Source organism: Salvelinus sp. IW2-2015, linkage group LG5 (genome assembly GCF_002910315.2).
Source record: "Salvelinus sp. IW2-2015 linkage group LG5, ASM291031v2, whole genome shotgun sequence".
NCBI lineage: Eukaryota > Metazoa > Chordata > Actinopteri > Salmoniformes > Salmonidae > Salvelinus > Salvelinus sp. IW2-2015.
This window is the reverse complement of record NC_036844.1, coordinates 32,386,591-32,403,546: the sequence shown is the minus strand read 5'-3', so window position 1 is coordinate 32,403,546 and position 16,956 is coordinate 32,386,591. Positions and strand designations below refer to the sequence as shown.

General features: G+C 42.3%; 1 protein-coding gene across 4 annotated transcripts; it reads right to left on the bottom strand.

The window, feature by feature from the left end:
* Nucleotides 1-461: 461 nt before the first annotated feature.
* LOC111964354 (sodium/hydrogen exchanger 6) lies at nt 462-12,092 on the bottom strand. Of its 4 annotated transcripts, none has more exons than XM_070443712.1 (16): nt 11,743-12,092; nt 11,281-11,480; nt 10,821-10,898; nt 10,010-10,086; nt 9,051-9,163; nt 8,040-8,145; nt 3,970-4,116; nt 3,611-3,711; nt 3,373-3,461; nt 3,116-3,229; nt 2,869-2,980; nt 2,174-2,327; nt 2,018-2,048; nt 1,751-1,839; nt 996-1,101; nt 462-911 (listed from the first exon to the last, which is right to left on the bottom strand). In XM_070443712.1, the coding sequence occupies exons 1-16, from the start codon at nt 12,011-12,013 to the stop codon at nt 561-563; spliced, it is 2,139 nt and encodes a 712-aa protein (XP_070299813.1). In that variant the 5' UTR covers nt 12,014-12,092; the 3' UTR covers nt 462-560. The 4 variants fall into 4 exon arrangements, with proteins under 4 accessions (XP_070299813.1, XP_070299814.1, XP_023843990.1 ...); XM_070443713.1 differs by having other exon boundaries at nt 1,751-1,836; XM_023988222.2 differs by having other exon boundaries at nt 3,611-3,716; nt 3,975-4,116.
* Between the last annotated feature and the right edge of the window lie 4,864 nt (nt 12,093-16,956).

Here is a 16,956-nt window from a genome sequence, read left to right as displayed (position 1 = left end):
TTAGAATAATCCAAATGATTTACTGTAAATTATTAATGAATATGTACAAATCTGCATAAATTGAAAAATATATATATAATTAGGCACTTGTTTAAAACAGTTCAGCATCCTGGAGCCCCCAATACAGATGCCTCTGACTTAAATAATGACCCTCACATCAGCCAGTAGCAGTCAGGTAGGAGAACTGAGTGAAACTTATTATTCACAACTTACTAGCAACTAAAGTACACCCTAAACTACTCCCATGACATAAAAATCACCACTGAAATTCATATTTATGTTTCCATGTTTTGAAAAAGAAAGGAAGCATGGCTCTTGAAACCCCCAACGACTCCCTGTGGGGTAAGGGCAACAATGAAAACCTCGACATATAAATACAGAGTAAATAAATACATAAATATAGGATGTACTTTTTAAAATATACAAATACATGAATGGGCAGAGGAGAAAGAGGCAGGCATGGGTAAAGACCACCACTTAACACAACCCATTTTGCTTTTCAATGCAGGGGTTGTTCAAGACCAAGGGATGGCTAGACAGAAAAAGGGAGCCCTTGGCCTCTAGAGTCTGTTGCGTCTGGGATCGGAGAAGGGATCTGAAAAGGGATCGGAGAAGGGATCTGAGAAAGGCGGGGGGGGAGGTGGGGGGAGGGTCACAGTGGGTTCAGGGGGGTCGTCCATGGGCAGGACCAGACGTGTTCCCCTGATGACCAGTTCATGCTCCCCAAACGCCAGCTCCTGGTCCAGGGCCTCCTCCGAGGTTATGCCCATGGTGGAGGCAGACAGGTGTTTATGGTTGGTGGTGAGGATGCCCGATGCATCGGTGCTCACTGTGACGTCACCATACATGGTTGCATTGCCGTCATTCAGGACCAGTTCGTCAGAATCATCATTGTGCTGGTGCCCTTCATTCTAGAGAAAGAAGGAATCATGAACCACTACGTACGTACGTGCGTGCGTGCGTGCGTGCGTGCGTGCGTGCGTGCGTGTACTCACCTCATATGCCTGAGTGCTGGTGAGACAGCGAGCCAAGGGGCCACAGCAGGCAGGCAGGGTGGCAGTGAGGGGTGGGCCGCTGTGAGTCAACAGGGGTTTCAGGTAGCTGGAGAAGGCTGCAGTCAAGGGATCTAATCCTCAGGGGACTCTAAACGCTGTTACAAACTGGGTGGTTTGAGCCCTGAATGCTGATTGGCTGACAGACGTGGTATATCAGACCGTATATCACAGGTATGACAAAACATTTATTTTTACTGTTCTAATTACGTTGGTAACTAGTTTGTAATAGGAATAAGGCACCTCAGGGGTTTGTGATATTATAGCCAATATACCATGGCTAAGGGCTGTATTAAGGCACRCCGTGTTGCATCGTGCTTGAGAACAGCCCTTAGTCGTGGTATATTGGCCATATCTCGGGCCTTACTGCTTAATTATAGTAGTCTGAACCCAATCACRATTAATAAAGGAATAACCTCTAGAAAAGGCATTTAGTGCCTTGTCATATTTTCATTGAGGAATGTGTATCACATGAACTGACTTGCCTTCACTTTTCAAAGAGTGGCCTCTAGTGTATAATTAAGCAATAAGGCCCGAGGGGGTGTGGTATATGGCCAATATACCGCAGATAATCACCACTGAACAGTGTTTCCTCAATGGTTGGTCCAAGTTGAAGACTGGATTGTTATGGCTTCATCTAATGACTCACAACCACATTCTAAAGGCTTTAGGTGTGACATGTAGCAGATAAAGGATACGTATTGTCGAAATTGTACCATATTCTAAAAGGCCAGGCACTCTCGTGTTTGGTGTTCCTATGTTGCGTTCCATCCGAAACAGTCACCTGCTCAAAGACATAAAAGTGAGCATGTGACTTTTGTAATACCATAACGGTACAACCACAACCTCCAATTGTGCACTATTCCTATTCTTTTGTCCACACAATGCTACCCTGTAAACCGACTTCTGCTGTCCTTTAGAAGCAAATCTCAGAATCATGGACAATCAGATCGTTGGTTACTTACTGAGCTGTCTTGGTCCGAGTCCACTCCCACACTAGCACAAACACAAGGATGAGAATGTGTAAGAAGAACATACAGTAGAGGTTCACATCCATCTATCTAATCGAGGCATAATGATCGAACTAGTGGTGAAAGTTGTGACCTCTAGGTGAGACTCACCGTATACTCATGAAGGAGAGCATTGGGGTGGTGCCGCCTCCACACACCCACACAGTGAAGAAGACGATCAGCAGGGTGGTGGAGAACATCATCTGCCGGGCGTACGTGGCCGTGTCCCGGATGGAGAGGGCAAAGGTCATAGCCCCCCGCAGGCCTGATCAACAGATATCAGAGGACAGTGAAATGAGAGAAAACTACACCGCAAACATGATCCACAGACATCAATCATTCAACTCCTTCTAGTACAGGACAACTACAGACAGCCTCCTACCTCCTTCTAGTACAGGACAACTACAGACAGCCTCCTACCTCCTTCTAGTACAGGACAACTACAGACGGCCTCTACCTCGCTTCTACACGTACAAGACAAACTACAGACAGCCTCCTACTCCTTCTAGTACAGGACAACTACAGACAGCCTCCTACCTCCTTCTAGTACAGGACAACTACAGACAGCCTCCTACCTCCTTCTAGTACAGGACAACTACAGACAGCCTCCTACCTCCTTCTAGTACAGGACAACTACAGACAGCCTCCTACTCTCCTTCTAGTACAGGACAACTACAGACAGCCTCCTACCTCCTTCTAGTACAGGACAAGCTACAAGACAGCCTCCTACCTCCTTCTAGTACAGGACAACTACAGACAGCCTCCTACCTCCTTCTAGTACAGGACAACTACAGACAGCCTCCTACCTGCAAACATCATAACATGTTGGAAGTTAGATCCAATTTTGTTTTTACGGCCCAAATTGAGGAAGAAAGAGAGGGGGTAGATGTTGGCTGCCCTGCCAAGGAATACTGCAATCTGGTAGGGGACAGCAGTTAAGGAAAGTGGCTTCTGGATGGGAAAAACTACATGCAGTTAGAATTAAAGATATTACATTGGCTGTATATAACATTTTTTTTTTGCCTCTCTCTCTCTCTGTGTTTTTTAGGATACAAATGCTCCAATGATGAACAAGGGGTTGAACACATGGGACTGGAAGGAGAACAGCGTCAGGCCCATATAGGAAAATATGAAATTCTCCGCCAGAAAGTTCAGGAGCTCAAATAGCTTTGGGACGAGAGACAAAAACAATATCAACCAAAATAAACAATTTAATAGKGTAAATGTAAATTCAAATGTTAGGCCAGGCATTGTCTAACAAAAACCTACAGCATGGTTTAAGGCAAATAGACCGGTATGTGTTCCAGTACCTGTTTGGTCCTGTCCTGGGAGTCAGGAGAAAGGTTGTTGAAAGTGTAGTGAGCCTGGGTCATCCCACAGAACAACACGGCCACCACACCTGCACGAGAAAGTCCACACAGATCAGCATGTGATGGGGACTCACCTATGTAAGCTTGAAACCGTGTGTGTACGTGTGTGTGTGTGTGTGTGTGTGTGTGTGTGTGTGTGTGTGTGTGTGTGTGTGTGTGTAAACACTGCATTAGTTACCAGTCATTTCACAGGCCTCGGCCAGCAGGAAAGTGCTCCAGGACATGAGGAAGAAGAGGGCCGTCTCCAGCAGGGGGAAATCACGCAGCTTAGTGAACTTGGTGACGTGACGAGCGACAGGTCAAGGAACAGATCAGGAACTTCAATCCATCACAGAAACATCACAACTTTCAAGGATGAGATAATACGATAACATAGCAAACGCGTTACTCTTGGAGAATAGAAGCTGTAATGCCTTTAAAAAACAGCAAATTGCCTTAGATAAAGCAGATTAGCAGACTTTCAATWATTTTTATCTATAAAATTCACAGGCTTTTCTTTTGAATGAATGCCATCCCCTGGCACGAAGGTGGCAAAAGGATATCAGTGCAGTCATGACTCCGGTGGCCACACCAAGGGCAAGGGATCCACTGAAGACCCCAAGGAACACACCAAAAGACTTGATCATGGCTGTTGCGTCGAATGTGTGGCTGTTGTCCCCGGCTGGCTGATAGGCACCTATGGAGCTGTAACCAGTGCAGACACATGGAGCCAAAGACAGGTGTAAGCGTTAGGAGGCTCTACTACTAATGACTCACATGTTTACAATGCAAAAGGGAAAATGAAAGGGATAATGTGAAGACATCAGTAAGATACAGTATCTCTGCAACATCTGTACATGGGTCATTCCACAAAATAAGTCCCTTTTGTGTCCCTTTTATATTTTAAGTAGAAATTGTGCACCAATATTGAATTCTACATTTTATATTAAATGAAGTGCCCTTTAATATATGGAATTTACAATAAATCCGAATAAAGACTTGCTAAAGTGCCAAATTCTGCATTTTGACATGTCTCTCTGTGCATCCTCTGACTTCTAGGAAGATTTTAGCCCACTTAACCCAAACATTTCTCCAAGTTTTCACCATCATTGTAAAGCCCTAGTTATTTTGTTGCTTTGACAAAGTCATTTCATGAAATGATTTATTTAATGTGATTAATTTGAAAGTAACTGTCCAGTGTTTTACATGAAATATGAGTGAAATAGTTTCCTTAAAAAAAATATTTAAAAAAATATACTAAACAAAAATAAACACAACATTTAAAGTGTTGGTCCCATGTTTCATGAGCTGAAATACAAGATCCCCAAAATGTTCCATACACACAAATAGCTTATTTCTCTAAAATTGTGGTCACAAATTTGTTTACATCTGTGTTAGTGAGCATMTCTCCTTTGCCAAGATAACCCATCCACCTGATAGATGAGGTATATAAAGAATCTGATTAAACAGCATATTCATTACACAGGTGCACCTTGTGCTGGAGACAACAAAAGGCCACTCAAACATTCAATTTTTCCACACAACGTCTCAAGTTTTGAGGGAGCGTGCAATTGGCATGCTGACTGCAGGAATGTACAACAGAGCAGTTATCAGAGAATTTAAAGTTCATATCTCTACCATAAGTCACCTCCAAAGTCATTTTAGAGAATTTGGCAGTACATCCAACCGGCCTAATAACCACAGARCACGTATAACCACGCCAGCCCAGGACCTCCACATCCGGCTTCTTCACATGCYGGATCATCTGAGGGGGAGGGGGTGCGGAGGAGAATTTCTGTCTGTAATAAAAGCCCTTTTGTGGAGATAAACTCATTCCGATTGGCTGGGCCTGGCTCCCCAGCATATTTTCTGTGTTGGAATGGTGTGYACGTCAATAAGGAACTCCTATCATACAATGTCAGTTGAGCTGTTGCTCCCGCTCACCTCACTTTTACAGGTATACATTCTTCCTTACGCGGAGCGTGAAGTGCAACGCGCCAAGTGACCTCACTCATATTATCATAGAACTGGGGTTAAGTAACCTTACATTTTACTTCAAATAATCGTTTAGTCACTCAGTATGGGACATTGCCAATTCCCATAGCGCTCGCATACCCCCCCGAAGCCAGGAAGTCTAGACAGACTCAACTCTCAGAGGTCCCGACTCCCAGCACACCTGTGCCGGCAAGATCAGCAAAACCTATGGAGGAATAAGGGGGAGTTCCCCTAAATGTTGCATGAATCTGCTTGAACAAAGATTCCATAAACTATGCCCATGACGCAACCACACCTCTGGTAGAATGAGTTCTGAAGCCCTCCAGAGGTGGTCAACCCTTACTATTATATGCCCTATAATAGCCTACACTGATCCAAAAGGGTAAAAACTTGGCGAGAAATGGGTCTCCCTGCGTGGGGAGGCGCCAAACACACAAAAAGCTGGTCTCTCTTCCTGTCCATGTAGAAGCACAAAACAAGCGCAAGACACAAGCAGTGGAATCACTGTTCCTTCATGGGGAAAAACAGCAGTAGGCACAAAAAAGGGTTTAGGTTGAAGTAACCTTGGATAARCCCAGGGCAAGGTACAGGCACGAGTGGTGAAACTGACAGAGCGCGCGGCTCACTCACCCACTTTGTGGATGTAATGACTAAGGAAATGTCCTCGCTTTCCAGAGGCTCCCAACGGTGACTGTAAAAGTACCTAAAGTACAACAGAAAGTTCCCAGGGTGGGACTAGCTGWTTGGGTTCTGGGCGTAGGCGACGTGCGCCCTTCATACGGCAGGCAGAGATGGCAGCCAAATACACCTGTATAGTGGAAAAAGCTTTTCCCTTGTCCTGTAGAAGCAGAGAGCCTCTGGAACAGAGCAAAGAAAGGGAATGATCCCCCAAAAAAGTAGCTGAATTCCTACGCTCGGCAGTGAATCCTCACGGGTTCGCCTATGAACAGTTTAGCAGGAAAGCAGTAGTCCAAAGTCGATGCTAAGGAGAGTATGAAGAAGTATTACGACCTCATAAGGAAGAACTGAAGTGAGATGAGGGAGCGACAGCGCCTTAAAGGTGCGGGGTCCCCCCTATTGGCTGTCGCTCCAGTCTGTCTATGACAGACGTTGTGTGATAGGAGTTCCTTAATGATCACCCCCCTCAACGAAGGCGTTACCCATACTGAGTGACTCAGCGATTATTTGAAATAGAACTCTCGTTTTGATGTGGTGAAACATTGAAATAATAGTCAAATCATAGTGTAAAAGCAGGTGAGCTGGTTATAATCTTTTTGGCCATTTTCTCGTGTTTTGTAGTGAAAAACTGAGTGAGTCGAGCATAACACGTCAACATTGGTTACCCATAGATAGTCAGGCAAGAGATTTTTTAGCAATGAATTTTTTTGGGAAGAGATTTTTTAGCAATGAATTTTTTTGGGTGAAGCTTTACATTCCATTGCCTCTCCTGTTGCACACAACAAGCTTCCATTCCCCTGTAACAAGGGGATTTATGGACAATGTAAGACGAAATCATCAACCCTGTTACTTTATTTGGCACTTACTAAAATGTTTATTTTCTCTCAACCAAGTCACACTACCCAAAAGGGACTCATTTCGTGGAACGACCCACATCTTTTGTATTTACAGCACAAAAGTCTGGGGAGGTGCTTACCATGTCTACATAGCTAGCAGCTATGCCTACAACACAGTTATAAGAGCCTCTCCTTCCAAAACTGAGGGGGAAATTATCATTTGACAAACAAATCCCAACCTATAGGAACCCAACTCCACTCCACACAGGTRTCTTGATCATTGAATGGTGTGAGAACAGATTGATTAAAAGGTCTGACTTGGCATAGGCTAATTAAATTGCTAATCTAGATGCTAATTAAGAAAGATGCTGATTGTAAACCCTACAAGGACTGCAGTTGGGTTCTACACACTCTTAATGACCACAACGGCAAATAACCTGCACAGCAAACAAGAGCAATATAGAGAAACTTAACAGAGAACTACACACACTGAAAAAGGGTAATCAACCAACACGTAGGCTACACCCGTTCTACCTGAACAGCAAATCACCAGCGCATACTCCCTTACAAGAGGAATGATGTTTTCCACAACGCCCACTTTTAAGCCTGGTATTTACTATCAATAAGTACACAAGGTACCAAAAACAACGCCATCTGCGGTGCTGAGCAGGTCTTCAGTAGGGGTCACAACATAAGAACAGTCCGTTGTTGTAACCACTTAGGCCTTACTCAAGGACCTGTTTTCATTAGCTGGTAATTTGCTGAGCCTACAGTAACCTAAAGTAGCAGGGGGGATGTGGTATAGTAAAGCTGGGTGAGGCAGACTATAACCATAGCCCACCTAGGGGGGATCCCCTGTTCCTCTACCAATGCTGTGGTCTCTCCATGGCCATGCTGGGCCTGCCTGCTCTGCTTTTCGTAATGCAGAAGAACTCTGTATACAGGTGGCCAGTAAAATGTGAGGGGGTGGGGTTAGTGTCTGCACAAAGTCAACACATCTACAAACACCAATGAAAGTGACAGGATTGGACAACATAGACAAGAAGATGAGGAGAGGTGCTCAATGTGATATTACTGTGTGTGGTGCTCATTGAAATGTTGAAAAYGACGGAGACTTACGAAGACAGAACTATGGCCACAGCGTCGTTGAGTACACTCTCTCCAAACATCAGGGCGTACAGGTCCACATCCACCTTCAGCTCGTTGAATATGGCAAGTACTGTCACTGTGGGAGCAACAGCAGGAACGTCACATACATACTCCATATGATTGCAATGTAGGCTAATCCGAATGCTTAAAATCGCTAACACAAAGGCTAAAGTAGTTAATAAAACTGTTCAATGGAGTTTACAGCTAAAGCATATTGTAGCACTGTGTACAGAATAGGCCCCTCAAACTCAACTCTAGACCTCGAAGTCAGTTCCACTGCTTTTTTCCCATTGTTCCCCTCTAAAGGATTCAGCATGCTTCGATTCGGCTAGGCGAACATGTGCTCGCATACCCCTTTAAAAAGACCTTCGCTTGAAAAATTTGAAAAAGTGGCAATAGTACTGTTTGTCCATCTTGAGATGCCGTAGCCAGTATACACTTCCTCAAGAGTCAGAATTAATCTAAAATAACTCAAGAAAGATGTCATTAATTTTGACGTTTGTGCCGAGGAGATCTTAGTCGCGCAATTTTACATATAACTGAGATGTCTGGTGCAGTAATTCTCAAGTGAAAAAATGTGCATGAAAATGAGTCTCTCATTGAATGACAACAAACACTTGAATAATTCCTACTGTTGACCAATCACAAACGAAGGGGCTTAGACTTCGGCTACCAACTTCGGCTACAAACTTCGGCTTGCCTCGAGAACATTTTTTGTGCGCACGAACAGCTGGAAAAACCCTTGCCGAAGACCAAAAACTTCACAAAATYTCATCACAATATACGCACAAACTGTTCCGAACTGATTTGGATGGGAAGCTTGCGGATGTCTTTAAAATCGGGCACTGATTTAGACCTGGGACACCAGGTGGGCATAATTATTTATTAGGTAGAACAGAAAACCATCAGGCTCCGGACCTCGTAGGGTAAGAGTTGAATAGCCCTGGTATAGGCTATGCTAGTCAGGGTGAGGATGATTACCTGGGTCTGTGGCTGAGACAATGGCACCAAAAAAGAGGCAGTCAGTAAAGAAAAAGTCCCCTCCCAACTGCCCAACCGCCTTCATTAATGTCACACAGCCATACATAACCAGCCTGTAAGAGAAAAGAGCGTGATTAATCACGTAAACAGAACAAAAAAAGACCACAATTAGGGGGAATTTCGCAAAATGTAATCCATAGAAAGGTCCTTTGTAGAAAGGATTGTCGACATATATTTGAAATGTATATCTAAAAGCATAATTAAGAAATWATTTATCAAAGTTGGCATATTTATGACATTTTGACCTTACCCAGGCCTCCTTTAAGACTCCATAATGTTTCACCCAAGACCGTTATTAGTTCATAATTTCAACAGGTTTGAATCTTTTAGTTGATGGCAAATCACCCACAAATGTGTGTCTACTTCCATCTGCTACAACAGAGGTTCCCAGAATGCACAAGAGGGTACTTCAGGAGTATTCCAGGCAGAGCAAAATTCAGTTGGTGGTACAGTAACCAAAAAAGGTTGGGAACCACTGTGCTATAACACAAAGCTGAAACCACTCCAAAATAACCTGTGTTTCCCCTATATTCATTTAGCAGTGGCAACGGAGTTAGAAAGGACACCTGTATCTTTGTAGTGACTGGGTGTATTGATACACCATCCAAAGTGTAATTAATAATTACACCATGCTCATAGGAATATTCAATGTCTGCTTTTTTATTTTTTACCCATCTACCAATACYTGCCCTTCTTTGCGAGGCATTGAAAACKTCRCTGGTCTTTGTGGTTGAATCCGTGTTTGAAATTCACTGCTCAACTGAGGTACCTTACAGATAATTGTATGTGTGGGGTACAGAGATGAGGTAGTCATTTAAAAACCATGTTAAAACACTATTATTGCACACAGAGTGAGCACATGCTCACACCTTTTGACCGTTTTAAAGAAATGGGCTCACCCAATGACAGAAGATGATATGACTGTCCCCATGAAAGCATAGGCAAGGATGGACCCCAGATTCCTGAAGAAGTGTCGCTGAAACACAATGGAGGTGTAGGGGAGACAACAAAATAGTATTCCAGTTAAGTATACAGAAGACTTTTCTATGGTGCCGGCTAGAGGTCGACCGATTAATCGTAATGGTCGATTAATTAGGGCCAATTTCAAGTTTTCATAACAATCGGAAATCGGTAATTTTGGACGCCGATTTTGCCAACTTTTTTTTTTACACCTTTATTTAACTAGGCAAGTCAGTTAAGAACACATTCTTATTTTCAATGACGGCCTAGGAACGGTGGGTTAACTGCCTTGTTCAGGGGCAGAACGACAGAATTTTACCATGTCAGCTCAGGGATTCAATCRTGCAACCTTACGGTTAACTAGTCCAACGCTCTAACTACCTGCCTCACAAGGAGCCCGCCTGTTACGCGAATGCAGTAAGAAGCCATGGTAAGTTGCTAACTAGCATTAAACTTATCTTATAAAAAACAATCAATCAATCATAATCACTAGTTATAACTACACATGGTTGATGATATTACTAGTTTATCTAGCGTGTCCTGCGTTGCATATAATCGATGCAGTGCGCATTCGCGAAAAAGGACTGTCGTTGCTCCAACATGTACCTAACCATAAACATCAATGCCTTTCTTAAAATCTTTAAGAAAGGCTTTTTTTTGGTCTTCCAATAATCGGTATCGGTGTTGAAAAATCATAATCGGTCGACCTCTAGTGCCGGCACACAGTCTTCAAGCCATGAAGTATCTTACCCGCTTCAAGCTGTAACCAGCATGGAAGATGATTGGAGGCAGCAAAATGTTGAAAAATACTTCAGGGTCAAAGGTCACCTTGCAGAAAATAATGAAAAGTTAAGAGAACTAATCAACCCATACTGTAACAATCTATACACAATCTATGCCGAATCGCTCCTCTGCAGGCAGCTCAAAGCTTATCAGACAACATCCACCCCGTGTTAATGATTGTAGACTTTGTCACACAAGTATTAAATAGCTCCCTTTCCTATTCCTCATTCATTACACCACTGATCTGGAAAAATGGAAATAGAAAAAGCAATATGATGGCTATCAAGTATTTTCAGCCATCAGTGGTCATGATTGGGAGACAGTGAAATGAGACCATTTCAGAGTAGACTACCATCCAGGTCTAGGACCATCCAGTCTGCTGGTAATGTGTGTGTGTAAATTGACAGTGAGTGAAAGAGTACTGTACCTTCCTGAGCATCTCATCATCCTGCACGTCATGCCCCTTGACTGTGCTGACTTCACCCTTCAGTGTGTACTCATAAAAGCGCCCGCTGACGTTGACCAGAAGAGTTGCTGGGCTGGCATTCACACTGCAGTTCATAGTCACATTGTTCATATTTCGTGGCACATGAACCCCAAAACGAAGGATCACCCCCACCAGCAGACCTGAGGAGTGTACAGCGATAGAGGCCAGTCAGATACAGGTCAGGCAGACWTACAGATGCAAAGGGGTGTCAAATACATCTTATCAATAAATGGCAAGTACAAGTTAATATGGGCATAATGCATGTAAGCCAAGGCATGCTATTTCATTGCCATCTTGCAACGATGTGACATGAACTGGAGGATGTAGCTCCCTCAGTGTTGTCATTCTGCATTATATAGCTAACGTTAGCTAGCTAGCTACAGAGTTCACGAAGGTCCTCACCATAGATCATTGCCAGTCCTGTTTCGTGTAGAAACCTGAAGCGACGGTGTTTAAACAGCCAAATGGTTAAAATAGTGAGAGTTAAGAGCATTATGAAAATAAGAAGGTTGGCACTGTCTTGTCTATGGCTTTCCTCAGCCCTCCTCTCAGTAGCAACATTGTCCATAGCAGTATTCTCGCCTTGACTACCCACTAAAAGAAATGTAAACAGAGAAAGTAAAACAAACAATGTCTTCGACGCCTTTAGAGKAGAATTTGGTTTTAGTCCCATGATTAGACAGTGATGACTATCAGACACCAGATAGCTGAGTTGGTAGCTAGCTGGCTGGACTAGTATTCGGACAGCAGCAAAAAATTATGGCGTCACTGTCGTATGGTAATGAGGAAACCTTCAAAATAAATGCCCACATTTCAAAACATTGCAATGTGAACAACTCATTTAAAAGATATTCAATTTTAATCAATGTCCATTTTTATGGTGCCTATAAGCATATGCAAAAAGGAATTTATGAAAAGAATTAGAAATATATACAGTACCAGTCAAATGTTTGGACACACCTACTCATTCAAGGGTTTTTCATTATTTTAACTATTTCCTACATTGTAGAATAATAGTGAAGAAAGACATCAAAACTATGAAATAGTTTGAATCCAGGCTGTATCACAACTGACCGTGATTGGGAGTCCCATAGGGCGGCATGCAGTCGGCCAAGCGTCATCTGGGTTTGGCCGGTGTAGGCCGTCATTGTAAATAKGAATTTGTTCTTAACTGACTTACCTAGTTAAATAAAGGTTACACATGACAGCTTTGCACACTCTTGGCATTATGTCAACCAGCTTCACCTGCAATGCTTTTCCAACAGTCTTGAAGGAGTTCCCACATATGCTGAGCACTTGTTGGCTGCTTTTCCTTCACTCTGTGGTCCAACTCATCCCAAACCATCTCAATTGGGTTGAGGTCGGGGGTGATTGTGGAGGCCAGGTCATCTGATGCAGCACTCCATCACTCTCCTTCTTGGTCAAATAGCCCTGACACAGCCTGGAGGTGTGTACGGGTGGTTTCTTTGCAGCAATTGAAGGCCTGATTCATGCAGTCTCCTCTGAACAGTTGATGTTGAGATGTGTCTGTTACTGGAACTCTATGAAGCATTTATTTGGGCTGCAATCTGAGGTGCAGTTAACTCTAATGAACTTATCCTCTGCAGCAGAGGTAACTCTGGGTCTTCCTTTCCTGTGGCGGTCCTCATGAGAACCAGTTTCATCATAGCGCTTGATGGTTTTTGCGACTGCACTTGAAGAAACTTTCAAAGTTCTTGAAATTTTCTCGGTTTGGCTGACCTTCATGTCTTAATGTAATGATGGACTGTCGTTTCTCTTTGCTTATTTGAGCTGTTCTTTCCATAATATAGACTTGGTCTTTGTCCAAATAGGGTTATCTTCTGTATACCACCCCTACCTTGTCACCTGTCTCTTATACACATCTAGATGTGTATAAGAGACAGATGTTGAGGTGTGTCTGTTTCTTGAACAATGTGAAGCATTTATTTGGGCTTCAATTTCTGAGGCTGGTAACTCTAATGAATTTATCCTCTGCAGCAGAGGTAACTCTGGGTCTTCCTTTCCTGTGGCGGTCCTCATGAGAACCAGTTTCATCATAGCGCTTGATGGTTTTTGCGACTGCACTTGAAGAAACTTTCAAAGTTCTTGAAATTTTCTCGGTTTGGCTGACCTTCATGTCTTAATGTAATGATGGACTGTCGTTTCTCTTTGCTTATTTGAGCTGTTCTTTCCATAATATAGACTTGGTCTTTGTCCAAATAGGGTTATCTTCTGTATACCACCCCTACCTTGTCACAACACAACTGATTGGCTCAAATGCATTAAAAAGGAAAGAAATTCCACAAAACTTTTAACAAGGCACAGCTGTTAATTGAAATACATTCCAGGTGACTACCTCATGAAACTGGTTGAGATAATGCCAAGAGTGTGCAAAGCTGTCATCAAGGCAAAGGGTGGCTACTTTGAAGAATCTCAAATATAAAATAGATTTTGATTTGTTTAACACTTTTTTGGTTACCACATTATTCCATATGTGTTATTTCATAGTGTATGTCTTCACTATTATTCTACAATGTAGAAAATAGTAAACAATTAAGAAAAACATTGGAATGAGTAGGTGTGTCCAAACCTTTGACTGGTACTGTATTTATCTGTAGAATCTATTAATGGTATTATTTCATGGGGGACTGAGGTATAAATACTGAGCAGCAGYATATTATGTTGGCAGCACAATCTAGGATTTGTATTCTTCACAGTAAGTGTGCCCCTACAAAGACGCCAAGCTTGAGAATATCGATTGCTTAGCACTCTAGTGCAGTAAAACTGTTTTTCACAGCATTGCAACCTCCTAATTTGACGTATATAATAGCCAGCAGCACTTTCTACTCCACCCATTCCATTGGTCCCAATGCATTACACAGTAGGCCTATTGAATTATTGGGGTAGAAATTGCTGCTGGATATTAAGACAGTCTAAATACAGACCCTACTGAGTAATCCCAACCCCACTTTTAACCTTGGCACAAAATAGTTTTTTCTCTATTAGCCAATATGTGATTTACAGGCCTCCAGTGTATTCCATTTGGACCAATGGAATGGGTGGAATATAAAGTGCTGCTGGGTATTATACACGTCACATAAAGTGGTTGCAATGCTGTGAAAAACAGTTGTACTGCACTAGAACAAATCGATATTCCCAAAATGTATCARGTCTTTGCAGGGTGACTCTTATTTTGAAGAATAAAAATTCTCAATCGTGCTGCCAGCATAATATCCTTCTACTAAAAGACCAGTAATCTTGTCCCCAGGCTTAGTATCTCTGGCTTCTCGGCTATTGCGCATTTGGGCGGAAGTGTAATGCCGCAGGGCTTGTTCGACATTGGAGCTGACAGTGCAAGCCACAGCCTGACTGATCTACAAATTAAACCTTGCATCATAAATAACTAGTATTCTTTTTTAAATCAGTCACTATTTACCCACAATGCATCATGTATTTGATGCTCTTGAACGTTCTTATTATAKATGAGTGTTTCGAACATGGCCACAGTGGTTTCACTGCCCTTTTCTCAGTAATTTGGTTAAAATCGAGAAGTCCGTTCTCCGTGAACAGATAAGTGGTCGAAGAGAGTGTCAATTTGTTAGTTGGTAAACCGGAGAGTCCTTCCCTCCTCAATAGTCATCTTTCATCGAGAATAGTCATGCTTGTCCTTCTGCCTGAGTCCTTCGCAGAATAGTTTTTATATATACAGTATACATATATATTTGCCACACCCCCTTTGAAGTGGTTGTTGTTTTCTCGACGGGGAAAAGCAAGCACACATTTAAAATTATATACTAATTATCCTTTTATCTATAAAATGTCTTGCACAAGCTAAATGTGTTTTGTGATTCCACTGTAAACTTTATTTGCCCGATAATGCGTGAGAGGAGCCTCATTTCATAAAAGCGCATTTCGTCCACATTCCTTCTCCTCACAACTTCTTGAAACATTTGACATTTTTCAAAAAGAGGCGAGAGAGGATGCAGGAGTTGAGCAAAGTTAATTGAGAAAAGGCCACTGTCTTTGGTAACGCTAGTTGGCTATTAGCTTGCAAATTCGTGTCTTTCTGCAAGTAAAACTAACTTGATAACAGCATCTTTGAATTCTTCTAAATAAAAGTTCCATGATGTGCCCCTCTAATTATTGAACGCAAAAATGTGTTTTGCTCGTCATAAATACAATTTAAAAAAATAATAAATGACTTAAAGGACTTTGAAAATAGCCTAGCAAGCTTCCAGATCTCTCTCTCTCCCAAGGGCTTTCTTGGCATGGGAAACAGATGTTAACATTGCCAAAGCAAGTGAAGTAGATAATAAACAAAAGTGAAATAAATTATAAAAATTGCACTCACAGAAGTTCCAAAAGAATAAATACATTTCAAATGTCATATTATGTATATATACAGTATACAGTGTTGTAATGATGTGCAAATGGTTAAAGTACAAAAGGGAAAAGAAATAAACATAAATATGGGTTGTAGTTACAATGGTGTTTGTTCTTCACTGGTTGCCCTTTTCTTGTGGCAACAGGTCACAAATCTTGCTGCTGTGATGGCACACTGTGGTATTTCAAGGGAGTTTGTTTTCAAATTATTTGTGGATCTGTGTAATCTGAGGAAAATATGTGTCTCTAATATGTTCATACATTTGGTAGGAGGTTAGGAAGTGCAGCTCAATTTKCACCTCATTTTGTGGGCAGTGTGCACATAGCCTGTCTTCTCTTGAGAGACAGGTCTGCCTACGGCGGCCTTTCTCAATAGCAAGGCTATGCTCACTGAGTCTGTATATAGTCAAAGCTTTCCTTAAATTTGGGTCAGTCACAGTGGTCAGGTATTCTGCCACTGTYTACTCTCTGTTTAGGGCTAAATAGCATTTTAGTTTGCTCTGTTTTTTTGTGAATTCTTTCCAATGTGTCAAGTAATTATCTTTTTGTTTTCTCCTGATTTTGTTGGGTCTAATTGCGGGGCTCTGTGGAGTCTGTTTGTGAACAGAGCCCCAGGACCAGCTTGCTTAGGGGACTCTTCTCCAGGTTCATCTCTCTGTAGGTTGTGGGTTTGTTATGGAAGGTTTGGGAGACGCTTACTTTTAGGTGGTTGTAGAATTTAACGTCTCTTTTCTGGATTTTGATAATTAGTGGGTATCAGCCTAATTCTGCTCTGCTCTCATTATTTGGTGTTTTACGTTGTACCCGGAGGATCTTTTTGAAGAATTCTGCATGCAGTCTCAATTTGGTGTTTGTCCCATTTTGTGAATTCTTGGTTGGTGAGTGGACCCCAGACCTCACAACCATAAAGGGCAATGGGTTCTATAACTGATTCAAGTATTTTCAGCCAGATCCTAATTGGTATGTCGAATTTTATGTTCCTTTTGATGGCATAGAAGGCCCTTCTTGTCTTGTCTCTCAGATCTTTTACAGCTTTGTGGAAGTTACCTGTGGCACTGATGTTTAGGCCAAGGTATGTATAGTTTTTTGTGTGCTCTAGGGCAATAGTGTCMAGATGGAATTTGTATTTGTGTTCCTGGCGACTGGCCCTTTTTTGGAACACCATTATTTTGGTCTTACTGAGATTTACTGTCAGGGCCCAGGTCTGGCAGAATCTGTGCAGAAGATCTAGGT